Raw genomic sequence first — 20,570 nt, forward strand, 5'->3', positions numbered from 1 at the left:
AATATAAAATCAACAGCGCTACAGTGGTTGTTTCTGTAACAACTTTTTTTTTTACCGCGAATCTTCCAGAATTTTCTTAGCCCCAAAATCCCGACAATTTGCGACCCCATTCAAGGAACTCTGTCGGGAACTCTGTTGAAAATGCAACCCCATTATACTCAATCCAGTGGTGAAAATGCTACCCCATCCAGCGGCACATCCCCATTGTCCCATTAATAGGAAGTACCCCCCCCCCCCCCCCACTCGTCCCCAACGGGACAATCTGTAAAGAAAATGGCCACATTACATTGCTAAAAAGCCACGTCGACCAATGCACTTACAAGGGTTTTCGATAGCTTTTCACAGTGCCGGATTTGATAGTGAAAGTACTCAACACGGTTATTTTCCGTTCTAAAGCCGATTGCAAGAGCATTGAGTGCCAACCCTCAAGGAGGTCTGAAACTCTCGGAGACACTGTTTACATTCTTGAGATTGGGGGGGGGGGGGGGGGGAAAGAAAACTAAAGCTCATCCCGTGACTGAAATGCCATCAGATCAATTATTCTGTTTCGTAAGCAAAATAAGGCGATGTGACTTCTTGTTAGTTTGAAGGATTTATTGCGTGATTCTGTTGTGTTTCTTCAGCCCTAGGCTTTCGAGCATACCCAAGTCCAAAAAGACTTAGCTCCCTAGTGGCCGTTAAGCGAAACACACTGATACAGTAACACGCACACCCAATCGATCAAAACCCTACTTACGTCTTTATTCAACAAGGGAACCAAAGCATCCACAGCCTTGGAGATAAGCGTCACAAATTTTTCCTGATGTTGTTGTTGCCTGTGGGTTTCCAAGTAATACTGGGCCATCCAGTGACAGTATGCTTGCAGAGCAGCTAGGCCTTGAGCATGACTGAAAGTGAAATCATAGTCTATTAATAATGGGTTACAGAGTTCCCACAGGACCTCAATTCCCTAATTCCCGCCTATTCGCTCTGACGAAGGGCTAACGCTAAAAACGTCAGCTTTCAAATCTCTTTAGGGTGCTCAATTCACATATCAATTCAATAATAAACCATTTCTGAGTTTTACTTCCCAACCGACACAGCACCAAAGTTTTTTTTAGAAACTACAGTTTGGTCAGTAGATAGAGCAGTCAAGCATTGGCCGACCACGGAGGAGGTGTGTGTGTAGCCCTTCTCGCACCAGCACTCACCGCTTTGAATAACTGAGGAGAACACGCTGCCTTTCAAATGACATCAGCAAATGGTGAGATGTTCCAGTCTTTCAAAACAGGGATAAGAAAACTGAAAGCCCTCTTGGGGAATATTTACGAATTCTACTGACTATTGAAAATTGGTGAACTGCTAGAAAGCAATATTCATTTTGTACCACAACTTAATTCCAGCTAAAAGCCCCACCGAGTGACGCAACGCGAAATTGTGCTCTATGAAAAAGTACGTAGAAGTTATTAAACCGAAAGGGAGGTCTGTATGGGAAAAACCTGCACTCAAGGTCTTGCATACACCTGAGGCTGAAGGCCGAGGGCCCTACTCACGACAAAGGCCATGTTTTTTCCCTTACGGACCGACCAAGACCGGTAAATCACTTATTTACTTTTTCAGTTTGTTTAAAAGTCATCGTTTGTTTTAGAGTCGCCGTGTTGTTGGAGGTTTCTTACCCTGGCCTCGGTTGTTCAAAAGGTGAATTGCGCTATCCAAAGCATAAATCACTATCCAGCGGATAAACGCTAGCAAAACGAATTGAGTTATCCAGTGGATAGTGATTTACATGTATCCAATAGATCGTTTTCAAGTGACGTCATCATTTTCTAAAATCCAAAACTAAAGAGCCACGAAAGTTTTTATCCTCATCAGGCATAAGAGGCGGTAAATTTGTATCCATTTGCAATTTTAAAGCTCAATAGCGTGCTTCGTTTGGAAACCAGAGCATTTTGAATTTCTGAGTTATAGTGGTGCGTGACACGAGGCGACAATCGAGTTTATTGAGAAATATATATTTATCTCATGGTTTTGAGCCTTTTTAGAATTTAAAGCATTAGGAAAAGTGCTTAAGTAAATAGCTGTCTGTTCAGTAGAGATGATCACTCGCCTAGATAGCCAAAGTAAGTAACAGATGTTGACACTATTTTCCGGCCGCCATATTGGTGCACCACAGATGTGCACCAACATGGCGTTTTCATACTGGGCTCTGTAAATTTCTGCGAAACATTTCGACGAATATCTGAAGTTTGGGGAAACGCACAGGCCTAAAACTTGGAGAAGTGTCTTCTTCATTTATCTTCTACAACATCACGAATTCTTGACTTTTTCCACTGGATGGTTTTCGATTTATTTTTTTATTGCGTGACAGTGAAAACGATCTATAGATAGCGCTATCCACCCTTCGAACAACTGGGGCATGGATAGTAAAATTCATCCAGTTTCTTCCTTACGTACTTGTCATTTAAGGACTTTTTTCATGAGTAACTGTTGCCACTGTTTGTAAACTTTTACAACAATTTCAAATCGCCGCGTTTAGCATGGAAAAATTTCGGACCATGGTCTGCATCGCAAAAAGCTGGACCAGTTACAAGGACGCTATTAGCAAATCAGATTCGAGGATTTACGATTCCCACCCGCTGAGATGCCTCAGAAAAAAAACAAAGATGCATCATCCATTTCACTCTTTCATTCCATCACTTGCATATCAATCAAGTTCACAACTATGACACTCACACTTCAATTAGATCTGGTTGTAGAACACTAGGAAGAGCAGTGTGAACGCAATAAAACTGACATTGAGTTCCAAACAGAGAAATCTGTCCAAGTCGGTCAACTATGGCCTCTCCATCGCTAAACCTGTTGGCAAAATTCACTTCACCAATAAAGTGCTCTGACAGACGCCCAAGAGCACGCTCCATTGTGGTCAAATCTCTAAGGGTACAGTGTAAATGACGACATTCATTTTCAGCACTTATATCCAGGTGAAGGTCTGCAAAAAAATATAATAAATTTGTGTAAATTCTCAAACTCTAATCATGACCTGTACAAATCAGACTTGCATGAATTTCAAAATGATGACATGGTGTCGTGGAAAGGGCATTCTACACTACATTGTCCTATTGACAATACAGGTAGTATTAATAATTAATTTTTATGATAATTCTTATAATAAATATTATTGTCAATAGCAGTGTATGTAGAATGACCTTCCATTTAAACACGTTGTCATCACTTTGGAATTTGTGCAAGACTTAGGGTGTTTTCCATTTGACAGAACTGACTGGCCAGAGTGGGGCATTTGGAAGGACTAACTCTACAACGCCTTCAAATTAAGACACTTTGAGGATGATACGTACTCCTCCAGGGCCCAGTTCCTCAAAAGCAGATTAACTCTAATCTAAGATTAAAAATTACTCCCAAATGCTGTTCAACGCAGATTTTCGGCAGACCTTTACATGAGAAGACGTCAATCTTGAAAAACAAAAATAAGCAAAAGAAACTTTCACCAAAAAGTTGAAAACGTGAAACAAAAGTTTACGCTAATCCTGGATTAAGTTAATCGGCTTTCGAGGAACCGGGCCCAGGAGAATGCGAGAGATTGTCATGCAAGTGTTCCTTCAAATTGTTGTATTTTCTTTGCTAACTGATGGGTCTGACCAGCTAGTTCTGACAAAAGGAACACGTCCTTAGTGTGATTCATACAGGTCATGATTACAGATTTTGAAAAATTTAGTTGTTTGTGTTTATCAAATACAGGTATAATACAATCTGACATTTAGTGTGTGTTACACTGTAATTGTCATCATCTTATTAATTACCATAATGAATTAAGTGAAATACGATCGTCTGCACGAGTGTAGCCCTGAGAAGGAATGTTTAGGATGAGATTGACTGACGTTTCGACAACCTGAGCGGATGTCATCTTCACAGTCAAATGACTTTGTGTAACGTTAGTAGATGGTGCAAATACTCTGGTCCTTGATGTAATTGGTCAACGAAGTTGTGATTTCATTGTTAACTGTCAGTTAAGCCTAGATTTCACTAGCTGTGAAGACTGTAAACAGTGATTGGTGGGTTTCGATCCATCTAGGTGTAATGTCTCTACATGTCTAGTAGATAAAATACGTCAGTCAGTGTGTTGTTTTTCTGTTGCTGTTGTCAAAAAGTGGTTTATAGCCTTTAGGGTCCAAGAACTTGCAAGCACCAGTTTAGTGGTCTCTGTTCCAAGGTAATAATATTATAACCAGCTTTCAGTGCAATCCCTTCCTTGATTGTAACAACAATGTAGTATTAGTACCATATGCAATGCACTAAGCAGAGTCCAAGTCGATTCTGTTGTTTGCCAGGACTACACTCACGTGGATGATCATACTTTACTTATGATATGACTCCCGAGTTCAAACCATTTACACTTTTATTGATAATCGCTACTGTTATAAATTAACAAGGATACCTTCCAAACAGTTGCAACTTGAACTCACCATGTCCAGTTTTCCTAATATATTTTCCAAGACCAATGTACACATCACAGTATTCACTGAAGAGAGGAAACTGAAAAAATATCAACCAGCATTAACAAAAATCGTGAAAATTACAGATCCCTTCACATAATAGAGTGGCTTAAGATGTTAGCAATTTATATGTCACAAGGTTTGTCCTGTAAAAAAAAATATACAGAACCTTAAATTTCATTAATTGGTTTTGCACTGTACACAATGTACGTAAGCAAAACCTGCAAAAAGTTTGGAAACTGCTATATTGTAATTTTGAAAAAAATTCTGAATTGCAACTTGTCCAATATATTGTAAAAATTAATTGCAAACATAGTTATTTTTAGATTATTTATATTTCACATTTGCAGTTTTCCTACTTACCATTTTCCTATTTTCTGTATTCCCAGAATTAAATGATACAGTAAGTTAAGTTTGTTACTCATGTAAGTAATGCACAAAATTACCAACAAGGAAAATGTTTCGCCAGGCAACAACTCAGCTAATTTGGCAACAATCTCCAAACAGTGTCTTTGATATGACTGCCACTCAGTTTCAGACTACAATAGAATCAAAGAGTATTATCAACAAAATGAAATTCACAGCCAAACAGTCAACCTCCATCGTCATGCCATAGGTTAACTGTCCATAAGAATAAAAAGAATTAAGGTACACCGTAAAAGTGCAACTGTGAATGTCAACAGTTATACATTATATAAAGGCACATTATGTATATGACAAGCTCCCACGCTGTGATTGGCTACCTGAGCAGACAAGATGGAGCTATCTGGCTTGGTCCTGCAAGATCAGTCCCATATAATAAATCCTTTATTAACCAAGCTCGTTTGAGCAAGATGGCTGCAGGATATTGGCCTCATTAATTTTCTTTTTGCGTGTTTATAGACCAAGATGAAGCACACAGAAATGAACTTGGTCGATATCCAGCCATCTTGACTTCACCCTTGGTCAATAACCCATATATATTACGCAACAGTTGAATTTTAGCGTGGTCAGCAAACGAAAATCACAGACAAAGTCACTGCTTGTCTCCAGACTCATGGCAGCTTTGCAAGTAAAATGTGCCACTTTTCGGGCCAAGAGCTTGAAGGGGACACAAGAAACAGTTTTTAAATGGACATAGGACATGCAAAAGTGTCAATTGACTTAAACAGCTACAGTGTAGGAAGATTAAGAAGCACAATTAATCAGAGCACTGCTTTTGTGCGTTTTGTATAGGTAATCGCATGATTTCAAACTCGTGCAATTTGGAAGTAATAAGCACAAGTAAATTTTTTCAAAGACGACCAACGAGTGCAATTTGTAGTCTGTGAAAAATTTACATGTGCTTATTTATTCCAAATTGCACGAGAAAAATCATGTGATTACTAATTAATACATGTAATATACATGAAAAAATTTGAGGTGGTTAAGCAGAAGAAATGCACATGTATCACGCAATCAGAGAAAAAAATTGCATTATAAATTGCGACATCCAGGGCACGTGCTTGATTTGAAAACAAAAGATTTGATTGGTTCTGACCAAACCCTATTGTTTATTAGCCAATCAAAATCCAGAATTTCAATGTGTAATTTGCACTAGTATTACACTTTTTTGCACTGGTGTTACCACCTGAACTGCACTGCTCTTTGCCAATCAGAATCAAGTAATTTTTTCAGGTATATTAATAATAAGTTAATAAAAGAATCGCCGTACATCATCATCCAAGCTATCATCATCCAGCTCCTCTAGTTGTGTCTGATTATGCCTGAATTGTATTTTCTTCAGCAACTCGGTAACCAGCATCAAAAGAACTTCTTTGTATCTGCAATTTACAGAAAAAACCTTATAACGATGCTTAAATTAGAGGAGAGTGGTCAGTAGAGTAATGATAATGTTATAGGAAATGCCTCACCCCACCCCGGAGGTCTAAAACATGTGCAACAGATCTTGTGCTTAATGAAAGCACAATAATAATTATTATTACTGTACTTTTTAAGTATTAAGTTATTCTACCATTAATAAACCCTTTTTCCTTCATCTTCAATATTGCACCGCACAATTTGCACGTGATGAGGTTGCCTGTACAATTATGTACTTTTGAAACAATAATAATTTACTATTGACAAAGGCACCAACAAAGTTAACAACTACCCCTCATTCTCTTCCATGAGTGCAGACATTTAATCACCTGCTCACAGTTGCTTCTGCCTCAGCCAATTTATCACTCCTTGCATTTGCCACTTTGCCGATAAGATAGTCTAGAAACACACCCCAGATATCAAGACAGGAAAAGAAACCCTCAAGCTGAGGCTGCAAAATACAAATCAAAAGCAATAATTTATTAGAATATTGAAGGAAATACAGTAATTAGTGATATTTAGTTTTAAAGTTGTGCGATTACATCTAGACTAGCAGCCTTAAATGTTTTATGCATACAAGGCCAAATCAATTTTCAAGCTTCTTTACTTCCACATATTAATTTACAAATATTAATACAAAGAAAAGGGATTAGAAAAAATGTGGAGGTGTGTAAACAACAACTTATAAGGTTAAAAAGACTTCGCGCAACTATGCTTACCGACAGATTACCGCTACCACTTAAGCACGAATTCCTAAACTCATGCATTAGCAATCATTTACATGCCATAAATTTTATTAGTTAAATGCCATAAATTTCTAAATGATATCAGATGCACAGCAATCAATTTTCATTTTGTATGCTACACTAATAATAATAATATCAGTGCATCTACACAAACATTGAACTCCTTTTCGCAAAACGTCGACACACAGTACACCATAATACAACTGCTCTAAAATTATAAGCTGAATTATCGCACAAATTCTGTGGCCAGGAGGAACGCCAAAGAAACTCGATACAAAACCTCTGCTTGCACATGACCTTTGGCTTTAACTGTTTCAATTCACCCAAAAAAATGCAAAATTTATCCTAGCTTAAAAAAGAAAAAGGTGTCCGAAACTAATTTCATTCCATTTAACCCTTTCACTCCCAAGAGTGACACTTACAGATTTTACTCTGTCTAACGCCAGACTATTTTACTCGTCAATGGGGAAAGGAAAAGGAAAGGAACTTTATTAAAGTGTCTAGTCTTTCTAGCGCAGAAGCACTAATTGGGGACACTGTAAATTGAAATTAACAATTAACACAAATCAAGTCAAATGTTGGTTTTGAGAACCCCACAGGAGTGAAAGGGTTAATGATGTTTTGGAAAGCATGCATTACAGATTACAAAGGAAAACTAGGTGCTAGGATGGAACGAAAAAAACCTAGCCACTAATGAAGGTATTATTATTATTATTATTATTATTATTATTATTATTATTACTCTGGCTTTTTGCTGTTTCTGGATACAACTAAGGAATAATCATTCTAACTTCCTAACAATGACAAAGGACACCTAGAATGATGTAACCTCAAGCCATAGATAACTTTACCTGTTTGAAAGTGTACTTAAAGAGCAGTGTAAGCAGCTCCAGCACAGGGAAATGAGAACTGTTTTCAAATCTCCTCAGGTGTATGCTCACAAACAATCTCAGGAACTCCGTAAACTTGCTCAAATAGCTAAAACACAAACACTTGCCCATAAGCCTGAATAACATAACACTGATGCATGTACAGTTGTGCGTGGCTGTACAGTATGAAGATAATTAAAGGATTACTATTGCAATGATAATGAATAGTAAAGCAAAGTCATAATTTTTAAAAGTTTTTACAAGACATGTTTCGACATATCCTTATGCCATCTTCAGTTGTGATGAGTTTTACAATTTGAATTTAAACCTATTTATAAGAATAATGTATCAATTCATCCATTATAATGTTTCTTAAAAATACATGTAGTTTTAAATTCAAATAATATTGTAAAACTCATCACAACTGAAGATCTATGGCATAAGTATGTCGAAACATGCCTTGTAAAAAATTTAAAAATGATGTTTTATTTCTTTAAGAGATTCCATGGTGTTGTTCAACAAAGTCATAATAATAATAGGCCATTTCGGAGTTCATGTCTGCCTCCTCTTCAAAGCAAGTCTAAATGTGAAGTTTTTCTCATAAAAGTTAGTTAATCATACCAACCGTTAATTAACTTAGCATAGGTGTCATGTTTAAATTGTTTAAATTTCTTAAAAGCCTTTATTTGGCTCCTAAAGCTTAAAGGTGAAGTTTGTGAATCAAATGCAGGGGTTGAAATGTTGCCTGTCTACCTGTCGATTTCAGGTGATTTTAGGAAGTGACAGGTAAAAAATATTGATTGAATAAAATGAAAGAAGTTAAAAATTTTGTATGCTGCGTGGCACTTGTTACTACGATAAGAAAATAAAGTCACGATTCCTGGTATTTGATTTAAAATTTGAAAGTTGTGTTGTGCACGCGCGCAAACTTCAAATGAACTGAGTTTGATCCTGTGGACCAGCGCGACCATCAGCGAGACTGGGCACACTCTGAGGGAATGCGCCTGGTTTCCCAGCTGTGGACGCACTGGTCCGCGGGATCAAACTCTGCGATGGGAACAAACAGAGGAAGAGACATGAGATGCGTCTCATCTTTCGTCTCGGGACATGCCAGCCGTGCGGCCTCAATGCTGATTTTCAGTTCGTTTGAATTAAAACATTAACGAACATTCCACTGTCCCGAAATGTCTGGACATTTGTTAAGATTTTGGCACTTTCAGCAACATTCTCAACTTTTTCTTGTTAAAAAATTAATATTGATGCCTGTCGCTGGCAACAGGTAAGAAAACCTTAGTAATACATAATTTATCGATTTGAATAACATTTTCACCCGTTCTCCACCCGAAGTCGTTTTCATACTCGTGCAGCTCTTGCAGAGTAGTTACTACCGAAACAGGTAGACTGTTTTTTTGGAGAAGAATGCGACACTTCCTGTTACCGACAAATGTCTTTAAATTATGCGCATGTGATAAACAAATGACACCATATACTGGTAGGTAAGTGCACGTGATCTCATTTCTAAGCGCCTGAAGCCCATGAGAAATAATGGCGCACTATTCCATGAATAGCAAGGGAAGATCTTTTATTCAGGGGAAAAGTATAGGAGAAAGCCTCCGAGCTAACATAATCAATGACATTGACAGTTCCTTGAAGGTGACCACCTCATTTTCTTCAGTCATTATAATTTCACACCTATCTCCTTCAGGAAAAGAAATATTACAAAAAAACTTTCAGTTGCAACATGTTTCGATTTTCAAAAGATCAAAGCGATGATAATAATATTAAAATAATATTGTTCAAGTTGGATGTTGGTGGAGACAGGTAAAAAAATATTCTGCCTGTCACTAGACACAGGTAAACAGACTGGAACATTTCGACCCCTGAAATGTGATATTAAATGGGTGTCTGGAAAAGCCCCCTTTCCCTTTCCCTTTCCCTTTCCCCCCTCCATCCCCTTTGAACGCCTGCCACACAGGTTAGTGCTCCCCTTTCCTGTGTTTCCAGTTGATCTCCAAGACAGCAAGATCTGGAAGGTGAGTTTCGTAGTTGTTTACCTAATCTATTTTATTCCAATTAATTTGCAAGTTTGTCTTTTGGGATGAGCAGAATATTACTTAAAACACATAATCACACAAATTATCCAAGAATGTACTTGAATGCATAATATACAAATACATGTAAGAATTGTATTAGGCAAACCTGTCATCTTGTTCTGTTAGCAAGTTATCAACAGCTTGGGCACCTGTGTCCTTGGTTATCCTTTGCAGCAACTGAAACGTCTGTTGAAATAGCTTCAGCAAAAATTCCTCAAATTCTACTGGTACACAATTCTTTGACAACAGTTCATTGATACAAGACATTGCTAAGACACCTGAAAAGAAAATGAAGCCTCAATAATTATACATGCAATAAGCGATGTCAACAATATTAAACAATTATTGGATAAGGTTTTTGTGATATTCAGAATCATCAAAGTCGAGGTAAGGGTTATCAGCCGAAGCCGAAGCCAAAGGCTGAGGCTGATAACCCTTACCGAGACATTGATTATTCTGGATATCACAAAAACCGAATCTAATAATTGTTTTATTATGCATTGAACGAAAAAAAAAAATGGTCACGACAGTGAGTGGAACTGGTAATTTAATTGTCAACGAGTAAACTGTATACAAATCAGCGGCACATAATTCAATTGACAAAAAATTTTAAGCATAATTTAGACAATAATTATGTGAAAAATTGAAAAAAAGCTTGATGAGAAAGTAAATAAATAAGTAACTGAAGAAAACAAACCTGGAAGTCATTTTTTTGCTTCTTCACTGACGGCAAGCAACACAAAGCGCGCGAACTTGAAATGATTACCCTTAAAAATCGTGCACTGCGGTCATACAAGACATGATAACCCGTGACCTTCACATGATAACTGTATAATCTGCAGTTACATGTATGACGTCACAGGCGCTGATTTCACTGTAGGCTTTCGGCCAATCACAAAAGAGTTAGAGAGTTGAATGTATAATAATACATTTTATTGGCTCATTCAGTAACAATTATTATTAACAATAAAAATGTTACATGACGTTTCAACAACCTCATGTCATCATTGTACAGGCTACAGGTAGCCTACACTTTGTTGGAAGGAATTCTAGCCAATCGCCCTTTAAAATTCACAGTATTTCAGTAATTTCTTATGTTACAATATCTTGGTCAATATCCAGTTCAATTCCGTAGTCCGAAGTTTTAAGTCCACATTCCATGACCCAACCATATGGTTAAGTGCAATCATAGAATACATAGTAGTTGTTCACATTTAAAACTGTTTTTAACAGCGTTGACTCCAATCAAAACCAATAAACAGATGCTTTACAAGTTTCTACGAAGGTATTTAAAAATATTTAATACTTGACAATACTGGGAGAATCACAATTATTTAATTATGTAATAGCTTGGTAAGATGTGTTACTGAGTCATATGATGACCGGATATTGCACTGCATGCAACATAAACACAATTCTTTTATTAATTCCCCGATCCCTACCGCCACAACCTCAGCCCAATATACCGCAGTATGGCCTTTGTGCTTGGTTAGTAAGAGGTTTTTACAATACACTATAGGTAACAATTTTGACAAAGAAGGAAAATGAAGTATCCAGCAGAGGTGGAAGGTGAGGTACATGTAGATGGACACAATGCCTGACTGGTTCCTCGCAGCATACAGGAAGGGTTTTTTTCCCAATAGGCACCCTTTCAGATCTTCAACCTGCCCAACAGGACTAAACTTTAGTGAACAAATGGGAAACACACATCCTCTTCTGGACAAGCTGTACATGTACTTGCAAAGGATTCCTTATAAAGTAGCAAGTTGCACCATTCATTTAAATGAGACTAAATATAATTTAGGCAAAGTTAAAACCAAGCCAAAACATCAGTTTTGAAAGGGGGGGACTCCACGGAGGTTTGCTGTGGCATTGTCATGTGCTTTGGCTCAAGTTGCTTTTTCCTTGCTTGCTTCTTTTTGGTCTTTGGAAAACCTGCTTCCTCATTTGCTCTTAACCTTATTTTCTCCAAAAGGAAAGTGCTATTTTGTGTTCATTTGTTTATAGTGAGTTTATGCTGCAGAAACACACTTTTTGCAACAGTTTGAGCCCTTATTTTGACATGGTCACTGATACAGAAAGCTCAAACTCTTTCTTCCGTCACTCAAGAGCTTTCTGCGTCAAGTTCTTCTTAAGCAGACTCAACTAATATAATTTGCCTGCTCCTAGCTTGACACAGGACACCTCAATGATCACACCATAGCTACAATTATCCTTGCTGCTACTACACCTTCAGCTATGTCCAGTTTTTCTCTGCCGGGTCCAAGTTTGCCAGTGGCCTCTTCCAATGCACAATATTATCAGCAGCTTCTCCTGGTGCAGGTAGGCCTATTTTGGTTCCTTCCTTTGTTAATATGTTTGCCTCCCCAACAAGGACATCACTCACTTTGCCCACGAGCTTGTGCACACCAAGTACTCATCTTTTTCCCTCCTCTCTTCCTTACCGTCCCTTCAGCAGCTGTTCATTGTTGAGTCCGGATTGAATCTCCCCGGTTCCATACCAAACAGTCTTGCAGATCGTTGCTGGAAGGCTTATCAAGTTCTTCATCAAGATGGTGAGATTCAACTTCGGTTTATCGGTGCTTCCAGGACTGACCCTTTTCAGAGGGGATGCTGCCTCTGCATTGACATGGATCATCCTCTGCTTTGTGCTTTGTCTGCCCTCATCATGCAGTGATTGTCTCTTCAAGGCCATTCTCCTGGCCCATTGTGTTTCCGTTCATCTGGCCATCCCCTGCCTTGTGCTCTATTGTCAAGTTGGTTTGAACATGTTATCACTTCTGCTAGAACATAGGGATCCCTTTCAAGTCACAGCTTCAGGACTGGTGCTGCAACTGTTGTGGTTTTCTCGACATTCTGGACCATCTTATTCAAGCATGGGGCGTTGGAATGGTGATGCCTATATTGGAGCTCCTGTGGAGGCTCTTGCTGTGGCAGCCTCCCTGCTGTTGCAGCACTTGACTGTGGCATTTGGTGGGAATTCTCTGTCAGCGTTGCAATTTGCAATCTCCTCTGCTTCAACTTGCAAAGCCACCCTTTGGATCTGACAGTCTGCTCAAGTGATGATTGCGCCTTGGCCAAACAAAAAAAAGTGCTACCCCAGAAGGTCTGTCAATTTACCTTATTCATCTGGTGACTTTTTTTTGTTTTCATTCTTGCTATCCAGCAAGTGGGTAAGTATTGTATCTTGTTGCATTTGCCAATGGCACTGAATACTAACCATGCCACCAACCCTGCCAGTCAGCAGCTTGGCCTTTCAGCATTTGCCATTGCTACATATTGCCTGGTAACCAGGTGTTTGCAGTTGCCCGTGATATTGCTGGCACCTTCCCTCCAATGAATTGGGTACCTGTTTTATTAAATGAGGCTAAAATTAATATAATTTAGGCAAAGTTTAAACCAAGCCAAAGCAGTACAATGTAGTTTGGGGTCTCAAACAGGGGCATTACCATGTGCTACATACCATGGCTCAAGTTGCTTTTTTTCTTGCTTGCTTCTTTTCCCTCCATCCCTCCCATACATGTATGGGTAAGTATACATTCCACACACTGGTTTTTCTCAGTGATCATGTTGACAGGTTCCTGAGAGGTGGAATGTGGCTTTGTTGCTATGGTGACCTTCTGCCTGCTGAGAAGAGTACTGCCTCCTCTCTTGCTATCTTTACAGCATCTAGCCCCTCCATAAATTAGCGGAGTGTTTTAATGCATAAATTATAGTGTTTAAAAGCACTGACCTACTTATTTATGTCCTATTACTTCATCACCTTCTTGCTACCCTCCCCAATACTCCTTCAGAACACTGCAAAGAGCTTATTTTTTTTTTAACCATTAGGTTTCATAACGACATTAGGCCGACATTTTCAATTTAACCTACATTGTAGTTTACAACAAAGAGATGCTGACCATTTTCTGTGCATTTAGGTTCACAAATGGTGTGGTTTGCACTCTCAGTGGAGCTACACTGGCAGAGTGTTGTGCAGCCTTCATTTTAGAAGTTTTTTTCTTAGTGTTAGCAGTTTCGTTGTTAAAAAAACATTTACAATAGGCCTTAAATTTACTCACCAAGCTCTGCATTTCCCACAACACCACTGCTAGAGTTTGTTCCCACAACATTGCAACCAAATTCTGCTAGATAAAACACAGTCGACACAAGTGATGGAGTGATGGTACTGGAAAGAGGAATCCAGCTGAATAGATGTCCCAAACACTTCAGCGTCAGAGTACTAATTTCTTCTGATTCAGAGTCTAAAGGGGGTAATGGATGCCCTAAATTCTGTCTTGATTTCATTGGTGAATTACTCAATAATCTTCCTACGAGATTACTACTTCCTTGGTGCGGAAGCATTTGGTCATTGTTAGATGATGGTGCAAATATTGACAATGACCCTGCCCCTGACACTGAAGGACTTGTGCTTCGTACTGGTGACATTCCATGAGTAGGAGAAGGAGGTGGTGTGACTGTTGTTGCAAGTCTTCTGTGCTTTTCCAGCACTCTGTCTAACAGATGTGTCAGCAACGAGAGGACTCCAGGAATTTCATTGAGTAATAATCTATGCACTTCAGTTTTTCTTGCAATGCTTAAATCTTCCCTTGGTGAGGCCATTTCTTCAGAGGTAGTTTGAAGCATTACTAAGCCAAGTGTGATTGTGGAAGTTTGCTGGAGCAACTAGAAATAAAGTAACAGCAGAATGTTTTTTTTTTCCTTATAAATCAGTAATAAAGGGGCTGGTTGCCTGGTCTACTTTCTCTATAAGTGGTTAAATTTGCGTTACAGTGCATCACCATTGCTGTGTTGGTGGATGACAACAAAAGATAATTATACACATATCTCATTAGCCCCTTTTGTTCATCCACAAGCATTGTTATCAGGGTCTCTAGAGATTGGTTGCAAACCACCTATAGTAGTGAAAGAAATTATATATAATTATTTGAAGTGCAGGCTATAGACGAAAGAGAGACTGAGAAATGTAATCTTTGCACTTACATGTATATGGACAATTTAAGCAATTGCCACTTGTAGACACATCAAAATATTAGGTGGCTTCAATGGGATTCGTAACCGTGACCTCTGCGATGCTGGCGCAATTCTCTACCAACTGAGCCATGAAGCCCCTCAGTTGGGAGCAGGCCAATTTGTTGGGCTCATTTGTTCCCGTGAAAGAATGTGGTGAAAGGAGACGACTGGCCTACAGCCCACACTTCAAACAAATATAAAAATATATATACACACACAATTCTTTCACCACAACCAAGTGACCTGCTCCCAACAGTGTGGCTTCATAGCTCAGTTGGTCGAGCATTGCACCGGCATTGCAGAGGTCACGGGTTTGAATCCAGTTGCAGCCACCTGAATTTTGCAGGTGTCTATTGGAGACAATTATTGCTTAAATTGTCCACTCAAGCGCAAGGATCATTTCTCTCTCTTTCACCTACAGTAGTCTTGGCCATATCACAAAAAAAAAAACAGAAACGTTTCACCTTTAAACTCATTTGATGCAGGACATACATGTGCAAGTACTATACCTTACCAATGAACTATTCTGACTTGAAACTACATGTGCATGAACCAATAATTCACATAAATCCCTTCCATCTGACAGATTCCCTTCCAATGTTGATTAGGACGTCAGCCTTGCTCCACCTTGTAGTGAGGATTTTCCTAAACCAACATTGGATGGGGAGGCTAACAAAAAAGTTTGTTCAATAAATGAATGCAGAAACACTCCTGGCCAATAACTACCAGTATTACTCTTTGAATGAACTGCATGTACTTACCTCAATAATATTTGAGAAAAAATTCGGGTAAAAGTGAGGCCAGTCAACCCTTCCTATGTCAACAATAACTTTGACAAGCTTGTTCCTGATGTAAGCTGGAAGGGTCTTGTGATGTGCCAGAAGGTATTCATTGAGAAATTGGCGGATTTCTGTCTTGTCTGTTGGTGGTGCTCCTATCCATTGCTTATTTATGAAATTCTGTAAAGTAAATGAAGCAAAGAATAGAATACACACTGTTTAAAATTCTTAAATTATTAACCGTCTATATAACTATGACTCTTGCATTGTCTTAACCCATTGACTTGACCCTAGGAGTGAGACTTACAGTAATAGATTTTACTGTCTAATGCCAGACAAATTCTTACTCCTTAGAAAGCAAAGGGTTAGTTAACTGAACAAAGCAAATATGAGCGAAAAAAAAAAACGGGAAATTAATTATAATTATTAATTTATTGCAATAATTGTTGTTTTATTATTATCATGATTATTCCTATCATCATTATTATTATTATTATTATTATTTCTTCTCTGGAAAAGTAATAAATATTTCACAATGGGAGGCAATGATATTGTTATGACCCTTTCATATCCTAAATGTTGGGGTTTATCAACCCATTTTCAAGATTAAGGTAAAAAAGATTTTAAAAAAAACAGTCTTTGTCTGATGAATCTGTTTTCTTTTTCAGTATTGTTTAGGCACAGTTGACCTCCTCTTACCCTACTTTTAAGTAAGGCAAGAAGAGGTCAATTAATTTAAAAATTAATACAGTTTTAGAGTCTCTTGAGAGGCTAAGTGACTCACCCAAATCTATTATTTATGCAAAATTAATGGCATATTATTGTTGCACACATGCTTGCACACATTTAAGCTGTCAACATAAATTTACACATTGCATATTTTTAATTACAAAAAATGATAACAGGTGTAAACATGATATAATCATACCTCAAAGACAGAAATTGCATACATCAGAACATAATGGTTTGAGCAGTTCTTCATGAAGAAGACACAATGGTGCCATGCTCCAGACTGCTGACTGAAATTATGCAAGACTTCCTCTAAAAATGTTAATGGACAACAAAATAATCATTCTCAACATTCTCTTCATTGTCACTTCTTGTATGCCTTAGTAAAAAATTAAGGCAATCTAGACCATTTTCCAGTTCTGCACTCTGAGCTACCAGGCCTTTGAATAAAAGCGAGGTTGGTGTTGACCTTGCTTTGATACAAACCTCATCGCTTTTCTTCCGTAAATCATGTTGTCGTAACATTGCTAATGTTTTCCATTTACATGAGAAAAGGAGTTAGGTTTCTATCAGAGCAAGGTCAACACCAGCCTCGCTTTTATGCAAAGACCTGGTAACTAAGCACAGAATGGCAAAACGGTCTACTGCTGTCAAGTTGCATGTAAATTAAAATGTGAGGCACTTGCTGGTCAACCGTTTGATTATATTCCATCAGGGGTGTTCGGTTTTGTCACACTGACCCTTGAAATAGATCCATCCACAACCCCTTACCACCCCCTGGCAAGTACATAATGTAAGCATGTTAGTTTTCAACTAGTTTGCATGATATCATGATGGTGCCTCACAGGAAACCACTCAGAATAGCACTGTCATGGTTGCAATCTAAGTGCTGCACTCCAATATGGTTTCCAGGCTCTACAAACCTACCAGACAACACCTTATGCTCATCTCTTGCCAATGATTTAAATGTAATGAGTCTCCACTATGAACAAGTTCTTATCAAGTTTAAAGACTTGGTTCTATGATCAAAAAATCAAATAAAATGAAATAAATAAAGCCTTTCTGGCTTGCTGGTATCTCAGCTTTTAGTTTCCTTGGTTGAGAGATCGTCCTCCAAATTTCACACTTGCCCTTAAAGCTATGCACCTTGGTCAAAATATTAATTTTTTAAACATCTCTCAGCTGCAGTCATCATCATCCAACATAGCAGCTGGCTAAAGGGGCTTATTTACTAAATAATTTTCTCCTTTTAATCCGCAAGTGCCCAAGGATAAAATGTTCACAGTGCCCTTAAAATGTTCAGTTCCCTTCATAAATCAGTCGAGCGTCCTGCTTTTCTGAGGCAGTCGTGTTTTGTCACGCAATCGCATCAAAAGACCGAGGGAGGCTTGGGAAGAGGAGAGCAATTAGGGATTGCACCTGTTGCTGTAACTGAAGCATTCAGAATTTCCCGTTGCACCAGCAATGGTAAATTCAGATTGGTCCATTGACAATGCACCGCTGTCAGATTTTTTTGACGTGTTAATTACTTTTTAATTGTCAGATTGTGCTTTGATTATAGGCACGATATGGCTTTTGCGGAAGATTTCGATCATTTATCCCTTCAAATGGAACACATTGAACACAATTGCGATTGATCTCTAGTTTGAACATGTCACTACCATGATTGAAGCCATGATTCCCTTCTTCTACACCTAAAATAGTTGAGTTTGCATTAGCAATTTCCTTCTTGAACTGTTTAAAAGCTAAAATATTTAACTCCATGGTTGCTCTTTCAACAAGGAAAACGGAGTATAGCTTTGAGCAAGAACCTGTAGAATACTTTAAGTTAGCTGTTAGCATGCTAATACTTTGAGTTACCTGTCCACATTTTTAAAAAACAGATATTTATGAAATTTGGACTCTTCTTCACCCACGTATGTTATCTGCATGCAGAGATAAGCCTCCACAGTATACACAATCCTCCTCAGTCTGATTTTTTCAATAGACTACTACTTACTTACTTATACATATACATGTAAATATAAATTTAAATTCAGATTTATATTACCACAGAAACAGACAGCATTAATTCATACCAATTTCTCTCTTGCGGTGGTTGTTGGTTGAAGCATTGAAGAATTCATTCATAAGCAGCTCCAAGGCATGAAGTGAGGCCGTATCTGAAGACTAAAATGGACATGAAAGAGGTGTATTTTCCAAATTCACATTTGTCAGTTTTCCAATATTGTTTGTGACAAGGCACTCTTGTCTCTAATATGTAATCCTCACTGAGTAAAATTTGGGGAGATGGTGCAAACCAAATTCCCATACAAAATATATTTGAATAAGGGCTTAACAAACCTCTTTCCAGTTTTTCAATATCTACACCCTTGACTTGCACAGGCCGTTCTCAGTGACTATTTTTAAACAACTGTGTCTGGCTAATGCCCATTTCCTTTTTTACAAGGAGTTCTTCCCCAATACAAAAATATAATTTCCTTACATGGTCACTGGAAAAAACAGGATGGTTGTTAAAGCACACAGAGATGACCAATATTGAGTGATTTGCTGAGCTAAGACATTATATAAACAATAGTATTAATGATGGTAACCCGGTGAAAACTACTGTAGGTGCAGGATCATACATAGTTTATTAAGCTTAATTAAGCTTAATTGGAGGTCAGCAACTTACCATCTTCCAAATTTAGTCTTAAACCTTTCACTTGCTATATATATACATCGCCATTAACGTCTTCCACGTTTTCAAGAAAGCATCTTTAGGAGTGGGGAAATAAATGTACAGTATAACTGGATTTTCTGAGGTCAGATAGCAGGAATGCCGGCAACGTGAATGTTACCTACGATATCAAGACTGCAGCATCCCATTAGGATTTTCGTTGGACTAGGCCAAAGCTTCCGATCTCGAGGTGCGAGGAAAACAATCAGTTTTGTAATAAAAAATTTAGACGTTACTTCGTCTGTAGAGGTAAGTTCGATTATTTCAGAAAGATAAAAATTTGGCCGATCGGTTCAGATTCCTATCGGATTGCGACAGCCATGCCTCTCTTCCTTTCTGCCAGGCCCACTTTCCTCAAGACGAGGCTAGCTTGAATATGAGGAAGGGAGGAGTGGGGTAGGGGGATCAATTGCCATAGTACTCTTTATATCACAAAGAATTTTTGCCTAATATACTAAACTGCATGTTTTTAACACCAAGTCTAGATTTCCAGTAGGAAATAACCTCCAGTAGACTAGATTTCGAGCCGCTTTGGGAGTCCGGTATCATCCTCCTCCCAACGAACGGCTGGATCACTGGTCCGTATCGCTTGTCCGTGACATCACATCCGCTTCCGTATGATGCTCAATGTTGCTTGGTCAATAAGAATCACCGGTAAAATAAAGTTTACCAGAAAGATGAGTCTGTAAGTTTCACTAGCAGGTATTTGTTTTAATGCTACTAAATTTGCAAATAGAAACAATCAGGCTGAAACTCAGCAATACAATCAGAAAATTTACTTTCTTTTTCGAGGAATGTCAGGGTAAAAAGGTGAGAAACATCAAGGGACCGTCATAGACAGTTTTGGAATACTGACTGTAGATTGGCCGCTTTATTCGTTTGCTTTGGTTTAATTTGTGTATAAACCAAATTAGAATAATAAATCTTTTTTTACTTGATATCTCTTTTGTGCTTGGCTGATTCAGGCTTTTTTGTAATATTCTTTTCACGTTTTTGAATTCTGTACTGGGAGGAAGGGCAATGGAATCCTCAAGCAGTGTCGCTCCCCAGCAGGTGTTGACTCACAAGGCACGTGAGCGTTCTGGGCCTGATACGGGAGTTTAAAAATATTGAAGGGAATGAAAGTGGCGAAGTTCGTGCCCTGCAACTGCCATCTACTTATGTTCCTTCAAATTAATGCATGCCTCATCCGCTCCGTGAATGAGCCAAAAAAGTCTGCATTACGGAAAGGTGAGTGCTAATCTCGTACCCAGATCTCACTCTGTCACTGGAAATGTGAGATCTGGCAAAGTT

At 38.4% G+C, this 20,570-nt stretch overlaps 1 protein-coding gene across 2 annotated transcripts in view; it reads right to left on the reverse strand.

The window, feature by feature from the left end:
• The window catches only part of LOC138059365 (exportin-6-like), a 33,511-nt gene extending 13,878 nt beyond the window's left edge, over positions 1-19,633 (reverse strand). Inside the window, exons 1-14 of one of the 2 annotated variants that reach the window (XM_068904954.1) lie at positions 19,399-19,633; positions 19,233-19,315; positions 18,637-18,727; positions 16,758-16,870; positions 15,812-16,009; positions 14,099-14,702; positions 10,144-10,315; positions 7,927-8,053; positions 6,659-6,780; positions 6,184-6,292; positions 4,937-5,029; positions 4,461-4,530; positions 2,713-2,968; positions 737-887 (exon numbers count right to left, since the gene is read on the reverse strand). In XM_068904954.1, coding sequence (XP_068761055.1) covers positions 737-887; positions 2,713-2,968; positions 4,461-4,530; positions 4,937-5,029; positions 6,184-6,292; positions 6,659-6,780; positions 7,927-8,053; positions 10,144-10,315; positions 14,099-14,702; positions 15,812-16,009; positions 16,758-16,870; positions 18,637-18,727; positions 19,233-19,235 — 2,109 coding nt within the window. In that variant the 5' untranslated portion in view covers positions 19,236-19,315; positions 19,399-19,633. The remainder of the gene's footprint in view (positions 1-736; positions 888-2,712; positions 2,969-4,460; positions 4,531-4,936; positions 5,030-6,183; positions 6,293-6,658; positions 6,781-7,926; positions 8,054-10,143; positions 10,316-14,098; positions 14,703-15,811; positions 16,010-16,757; positions 16,871-18,636; positions 18,728-19,232; positions 19,316-19,398) is intronic. The other variant, XM_068904955.1, reaches the window with a different exon arrangement.
• Between the last annotated feature and the right edge of the window lie 937 nt (positions 19,634-20,570).

The sequence above is a fragment of the Montipora capricornis genome, chromosome 8 (assembly GCF_036669925.1).
Source record: "Montipora capricornis isolate CH-2021 chromosome 8, ASM3666992v2, whole genome shotgun sequence".
NCBI lineage: Eukaryota > Metazoa > Cnidaria > Anthozoa > Scleractinia > Acroporidae > Montipora > Montipora capricornis.